At 35.5% G+C, this 7968-nt stretch overlaps 2 protein-coding genes across 2 annotated transcripts; one reads left to right on the top strand and one right to left on the bottom strand.

Moving 5' to 3' along the window:
* Positions 1 to 1859, top strand: LOC121730876 (ankyrin repeat domain-containing protein 12-like). The gene is made up of 2 exons (XM_042120083.1): positions 1 to 247; positions 387 to 1859. The coding sequence occupies exons 1-2, from the start codon at positions 177 to 179 to the stop codon at positions 1822 to 1824; spliced, it is 1509 nt and encodes a 502-aa protein (XP_041976017.1). The 5' UTR covers positions 1 to 176; the 3' UTR covers positions 1825 to 1859.
* A 4211-nt stretch (positions 1860 to 6070) lies between these two features.
* Positions 6071 to 7174, bottom strand: LOC121730878 (D-erythronate dehydrogenase-like). Its single transcript, XM_042120085.1, has one exon. The coding sequence runs from the start codon at positions 7059 to 7061 to the stop codon at positions 6117 to 6119; it is 945 nt and encodes a 314-aa protein (XP_041976019.1). The 5' UTR covers positions 7062 to 7174; the 3' UTR covers positions 6071 to 6116.
* Between the last annotated feature and the right edge of the window lie 794 nt (positions 7175 to 7968).

Here is a 7968-nt window from a genome sequence, read left to right as displayed (position 1 = left end):
GAGGTTATGTTCATGTGAGTTTGTGTTTATTCAAGGTTTATTGTGAATAAATCGAATCAAAATTGCAATATAATAAACGGCAGCATTCTCATTGTAATATACACATCCAGAGGAAATACCGTACTCTAAATAATGAGTATAACTTTATTATATTCGTAGTTATCAAAATATGATAAATGGACTACGATTCGGACAGCAGTGTAGGCTGGATTAATGCTTCGTCGGATAGTGAATCTAACAATAGCGTGTATGTTTACACATTCTAAAAGTAGTTACTTGTCCTTTTATAAAAACCATAATATTAATATCGTAGCATACTACAAATTTTGTCAAGGTTATAAAGTTTCATTACATATTACATTCTAACGTATTTCATTATATTTTAGGACTTTTGGGACAAACATGGGGATGACTGACCATGAAGAAGAGACTCTAGTCAATAATTCTGAGGTGAAAAAACACAAAAAAGCAAAGAAAAGAAAACATGATGAAGATTCCTCTGTGAGTGACGAAAGACCAGCAAAGAAAAAGCATATTAAGGTTGAACTAGAGAGTGATAGAGACAAAAGCGGTCCGGAGGATAGTGTAGTTCATTCTGAAAGCTTTGATAACTTGAGAATAAAACAAGAAAATGCTGACGATACTGATGAACCAAGGAAAAAGCAAAAGAAAAAACATAAAAAATCAGAAGAGGAGTCTTATAATGAATCGACTTTATTGAATGACACACAAGGTAGTGATACATTTGAAGTATCAGCATTAGAAAATAGTGTAAGAAAAAAGAAGAAAAAAAAGAAAAGTAAACATAGTGAAAGTGAGGATGTTGGGGACGAAACTATTGTTTCTCAAAAAGATTATGAAACTAATGATAATGAACAATCCGTTGTAAATGAAAATGGCAAAAGAAATAAAGTGCCTTCGTCCACCTTTTTAGACAATGATTTAAATGTGACTAATGAAACAATAAACGTCAGTGCTATACCTTCTACAGTTCCTAAAAAAACAAAAAGGATATCTGATCGCCTAAGGTTTGAAGATGATGAAATTGTTACTACACTTGAAAATGGTTACGATTCAGATAAGGAAGTATCTTATTCTAAAGAAGTCAAAACATTTTTGAAGAGAAATCAAAAGTTCTCTCCACTCACAACATTTGCTCCATTTAAAACCGATGAAGAAGATATCTACATTTTAAAGTGTCCAACTGGAATAGACATAAAAGATTTTAAAGATGTTAATCTAGTTTTAGATGGTAAGAGCAAAATCAAAGTTGCAGGACAGACTTATGATGGTGTTATAACAGAAACGGACACCAAAAAACTCTTAGTTACTAGTAGTAAAAATAATGTATATCTTAGAAATGAGTCTGTACTTAAAACTATAGTGTTCCGCCAAAGGATACCTGTTCCTCACATTCAAGATGACTCAGTGATCACTAGTAATCAAACAACATTTATTCCATTGCCGGACACAAAATGTCGACATCCATTATTCGGTACCAACTATAGAAATGCTATAAAGGTGGCTAAAGCTGTTCGTGAGCGCTTGTCCGAGAATAATTTGCAGCCTGAGACAGTAGAACAAGAGACTTTGTATAAAAATAAGAAAAAGAAGCACAAAAAGGAGAAAGAAACAGTTGAAAGAGAATCAGAAGTTGACAGCACCGTAATTAAAGAAGAAGGCGAAAGTTCTAAAAAGAAAAAGAAGAAACGAAAAATTAAAGAGGAGACAGAAGCCAAACCTGCTAAGAGGATAAAACTTGAACAGGATCCTGGCGCATGGGAATCTGAGAAGGCAATAGAGGAAAACCTATTTAACTTTTAAGCTTAAATACAAAATATATTATTTTGTTTACTTTATCTGCATCTTTTTATTTTTAGTCTCAAGTAAGTTTCAATTTAATTATTGTGATAATGAATTAGATTTAAAAGCAATAATTTTTTTTTTAATAAAGGGCAAGCAAGCAAAGTGAAAAGCAACTACCGTCGCCCATGGACACTTGCAACATCAGAAGAGCTGCATTTTTGAAATCTTACTTCCATACTATTGAAAATATTGTGTACATGGTACTGGAAATGTATGTAATCCGTCATTGTATACAATTCCTAGGAAATGTATGTAATTCCTAAAATCGAACAGAAATGTGTAAAATTAATGATATTAGACACATTTCCTAAGAAATCTGTACATTTCCTAAATAGTAATAGGAAATGTAAAACATTTGAGATAGCAATGGGTACGTGGGGAAAGCGGGGCGGGACTACGGTCAGTTACTAACTTACAATCCATTGGCACCGGCCAGGGATTTTAAAAGTACTTTTGCAAGAAAAACTACTACAGTTAAAGTTCATTGTCAGTATTCATCATGTCTTAGTCTTTGAATTACCCATAGCATAACACGATAAAAGAAATCTGTAAAAAAAGGGATGCCTATTTTGCCAACAGAGGAGAGGATTTAAACTTCCAAAATTTGTACATAAATTGGTATAAGCATACACTTTAATTTGCCCATAGGTTATATGAAATGTATTTATGCTTTTTAAATTACGCGACAAAAACGATTTTGTCGCTTACGCCGTTTCCCTTTTTTGCGGTTCCATTGCTTGCCGGGCCAGCCTCTCATAGAAAACAAGCAAGACGGTAGGGAAGGGAAGGGAATAGGGGAGGGTAGGGAAGGGAATAGGGTAGGGGATCGGGACTCCGGTAAACTCACTCACTCGACAAAACACAGCGCAACCGCTGTTTCACGCCGGTTTTCTGTGAGAACGTGGTATTTCTCCGGTCGAGCCGGCCCATTCGTGCCGAAGCATAGCTCTCCCACGTACAGATCCCACTGTCTGTCCGTCCGTATGCCACTATAAGAGCTATACTATTGAAACTTGGTAGTAGATGTAGTCTATGAACCGCATTAAGATTTTGATATAAAAATGTAAAAATTGTTGAAAATTTTAGGGGTGCCCATAGGTACAACTGAAACAAAAAAAAAATTCATCTAACCTATGCGTGTGGGGTATCTATGGATAGGTCTTCAAAAATCATATTGAGGTTTCTACAACTCGGGCGAGTTAACTTGACACCTGGCTTAAATTTTACCCCTCCCTCGCTTCCCCGCGCAGCACCCCGCTCTCGTCGTACGCGTCCAGTAGCGTTAGCATATTATATCTGTTACCGTTACACGTGTGTTATTGAGTTTGCGTTTCGGAGTTATTTGTTAGTAGTTAATGGTTATTGTTTTTGGATTTTTGTTGAGTTTTGTTGTGTTATTTGTTAGTTGTTACATTTGAACGTTAAATTTGTTAAGTTTTTGTTATTCGTATTAACGTTTGAACATTGCCGTGCGTCTGGCGTCTGTGGTATGAATTAGCTACTCACGGAATATATTAATATGAAGCTAGATACAAATTATCGGACGCATCTATAAACCTCGTATTCCTGCTGGGGAACCCTTGGGCGAGTCCAACTCGTACTTGGTTAATACTGTGGTTAGTGTAGCCCTATAAAAATAACTTGTTCCGGTAACGTAATTTTTTTTTGAAATAACTTAAAATAAAAAAACTTTTTTTGCACTCAGTACTTAAGAGAAACGTCAATTGAACCAGGTGTCATGTTAATTCGCCCGAGTTGTAATATCATTTTTTTCTAACCTGAATAGTTTGCGAGAGAGACTCTTCCAAAATGGTAAAATGTGTGTGTCCCCCCTCTAACTTCTAAAATAGGGCCATGATAATTCTAAAAAAATATATAAACATTACTATAAAAACTACCAACAAAAATTGGTTTGAACGAGATCTAGCAAGTAGTTTTTTATACGTTATAAATAGTAAACCTTAATTTAACTTTTATTAAATCAACTGATATATAAAAATAAATCGAAAATCTTTTAATTTCATAAAAATAAACCTTATTGCTGCTGCGGAACCCTTCATGGGCGAGTCCAACTCGCACTTGGCCGGTTTTTTTACTTTAACGGGGCGTTACCTTAACTCAACGATAGTGCTTATAAATGAATATTCTCATTGTAACAACGTGTTTTATTACAGGAAGATACTGGAATTGTACACATTTCCTAGGATATTTATGAATTAAGGTCAACGTGTCGAAGTATGCCGGACGCATACTTTTCTAAAATTAAAGTTTAACATAATTTATTGACTTGAGATTTGCTTTTTAAAGTAACTTGTGTCATCGGAAAGTATAGGCTATATATATTAATTAGACCTATAATGATCTAAAAATAATCTTAGTTGCCGTATTTTTTTACTGACGTGATATTTTTTAAAAACTCGGCGTGTAGACGGACTTCCCTTGCAGTTTGAGGTAAGTCCGTCTAGCAGCAGTATGTTTATGTCTATTGTGGTATAGCTATAACTTGTGCAGTAAAATGCATGGCAACGGTTTCTAGCAAAGCCGCAAAACCGCCATTCAAATATGTGTTTAAGATGTCGGTAATAAGGTTCGCATTCCAGGGAAAATTAATTTTATATCATTTTAAGGCAAGTCGTAAGTAATAATATCGTAAGTCTAAGTGGTTGCAAACATTTTCATTAAAATTATAGTGCATTTTTTAAAATTAAACACTAAGTATAAACATAAATGTTTATTAAAACAAAATTATATTAATTAGTGCCGGTAAAATCAACAACTTTGCTTCATCATCATGGGATGAGACATTTTTCAACATACTCCCCTACTTAATTTTGATTTCATTTTTGTTATTGATGTCTACTTAGAACCTATTTTTTTTTATTCTTTCGTATTAATATTTAGTTAGTTAAAATAACTTTTTAGTTTACGTGGCGGATTGGGGCCATGCATGCGAAAGTTACGCATTTTTGCCATTATTTTCGCCGCTCAATTAAAATTATAAGGGTTGTTGGTCCCGGAGGTAGGATTTTTTAAGAAAATTTCCTGCTCTTTAAGGATCTTTTTTCAAATTGTGATTATCTCAAATAATGTTTGGTTTTTGGAATATTAAAAAAACCAAACCCTTCTTTTTTACTTAGTAGCTTATAACTTTTGCAATTTTTATCAGCCCCTCTTGTATGCTCTTTTCGTGCAGTAAAATTTGGGCAATGCTATGATTTAGTAGTCCATAGTTTAAATGCAAATAAGATTATTACGACATATAGGAGGAAAACATAAACAAACACTTACATGCAAATTAACAATAAAGACATGTATATTTGAAAAGGTTGACAATATCTGATTCGGGGCAAGACCGGCATATGACGGCCTTTCCTTATGAAAACTAGACGGACTTCTCAATTATTGCAATTTTAGGTTAGACACATGTTGCAGGTGATAATAACGAAATTAAAACGATATTAACGAATCGAACACCAGTAATAAGTAAAAGGATCACTAAATTACTTATGTAATCCAAGAAACTCCAAAAACTCCTTCATATTCCCACTTTTTTAATTTTTTTGGCAGAGATTTACACTCCGATTGCGAGTACAAAACGGAAAAAAAATTGAGATCGTTTTTTTCGTAACAGGTAGTTAGTAGCGACATGTCTGTTTCTTACAGTTTAATTTCGGACTTACCTCCCAGACGGACTTCGACACATTGACCTTAAATCGTTTTTGAAATAATATTGTATACATTTCCTAAATAGTTTCGAAATTGTATACATTTCCTAGGATTTGTATACAATTCCTGGATTTCATACATTTCCGGTAACATACACATAGTATAGGTCTCTGTCAGTCATGTCACATGTGACTTATCCAGACCAAAACCACCAGACTTTGTATAGTTTATAGTTATTTACTATATCAATATTTTAATTAGAAAGGGGGTAAGAATTTAATTGTTATGTGTGCAGTGTGGAGAATTTTTAGTAAAAAATCATGCTATTATTTTATTGTAATCAATAAAATAATATAGTTCATAATTCGATAGATGGCGCTGCTAGATTATAAATTTCATAAGCAATGATTAAGCAACTAGATGGCGCTATGGAATTCTTTTGTACTATAAACGATTTCCTATAGAAAAAAATAAGTTTAATCTCCAGATACTTAAATTATGTTTGCAAACGTTATAAAAACAGGAAAGACTGCAGTCATTTTTATAATGTTCATTTTTTTAATTTGCATACTAAAACTAAACAATTACTGTTTGCTTCGAATATACGACTTGATGACTTCAACAAAATCTTTATCGACTTCGAATCCCAAGGTTAGTGCGCGCTTATTATCAAACTTGATCGGCAAAGAGGCTACAATGCGTGAACACTTTTCATCAGGCTTGAAAACGATTAAATCGGTCGCTTTTTTGCCGGCAACTTTGGCCAGAGCGTCAATCATCTCTTGGACTGTCACAGTGAAGCCAGGCAGGTTGATGGCCCGCCACTGTCCTAACGCTTCCGTGGGAACGACTGCACCGTGGACGATATTACGTAACACTGTCTCCGGGCTCGTCAGCCATAGACCCTGGTCTCTGCTGACGGGAACCTCGCACATCTCTCCTTTGAGAGGTTCCCTGATGATGCCACTAGCGAATGACGTCACTGCCTGGTTCGCTGCTCCAGCCCGCACGCTCACTGTTGGCAGCCGCACTATACGCCCGTCCACGTAGCCGCGACGAGAGTAGTCGTTGATGAGCAGCTCACTCATGGCTTTGGCCGTGCCATACGAGTTCTGCGGAGTGGTTGCCGTGAAGTCGTCTATCACTGGTGGAAGTTCCCCGCCGAAAACGCCGACCGTGCTCGTTAAAACGAACTTGATACTCGGGTCGGTGTGCCGGATCCTCTCGAGTAGAGCCCGAGTCGCTTCGAAGTTGACTTGCATGCCATAGTCAAAGTCGGCTTCGGCGTGACCGCTGACTACGGCCGCCAGATGGAATACGAGGTTGCAGCCCGGCTGGATGATCCTCTCTGCTGCGTCATTTGCTGTGAGATCGATGGCCAGGCAGGAAACTCGGGGATCCTTTGGTTTCGTCGGAGCGATGGTGTCCACGAGAAGAAGTCTATTTACTGGTACTTCTGACTTTTCTAGGAGAAGATCAGCTAGCCGAGACCCGAGGAATCCTGCCGCTCCAGTTATAATAATATTCATCTTGCTTATTTTAATTTTCAGGCGGTTAAAAATTGGATAGGGAGCCCTGCTCTAACCTACCAAGTCAAGTATAAATTAAAATACTATCGTATATACGTAGGCATGTTATACCATTCATTTGTTAGGTTAAAGGTGAAAATAATCTTAAAGCAATATTAGTATCTTGATACGCTAGTCACTACATAACAAACACGATAAGAAATAAGAATATTTATCTTATAATTATTATGTACCTACCTACTTACTTATATAAAATTCTCGCGTCACAATGTTAGTTACCATACTCCTCCGAAACGGCTTTACTGATTTTTACCAAATTTTATACCTATGCATATTCAGTGGGTCTGAGAATCGGTTACTGGCTAGTGGCTACTTTTTATATTCATAATAATATGTGCATAATTTGTTGAATAATAGTAAGTAAATTATTTTAACTCGAGACGGCAATCATTGTTTGTGCTATGGTGCCTTATTTAGTCACTTCAATAAAATAAAAAGGGCGAAATACTTTATAATTATGGCAAAACAACGTTTGCCGGGACAGCTAGTAATAATATATTATTAAAAGAGATAACTAGTTTACAATGGTATAAAATGATGATGGTCTATGGCCTATATTTTAAGACATACTTACCTATAACTTAAGTAGTTACTAATTACAATTAGTATTTAGTCGCTAACTAATGCTAGTTAATAAATAGATATTGCGATGTTTGCGTTCGTTAAAAAGTATGTGCATAACAACAACAACACCTTAATTATTAATTATTGTCATTATAATAATATTGTGCTATTATAGCCTAGTAAACGAATGATTCTGCTTGGAAAAGTCGAAAGCAGAAATTTTGACTTTGGTACCTTGTTTAGACTAGTTAGGAGATAAACATACAAAAAGTCCTGACCCCTC

The sequence above is a fragment of the Aricia agestis genome, chromosome 10, assembly GCF_905147365.1.
Source record: "Aricia agestis chromosome 10, ilAriAges1.1, whole genome shotgun sequence".
NCBI lineage: Eukaryota > Metazoa > Arthropoda > Insecta > Lepidoptera > Lycaenidae > Aricia > Aricia agestis.
Note: the sequence above shows the minus strand (reverse complement) of the source record. Positions and strands in the feature narration are given on the sequence as shown.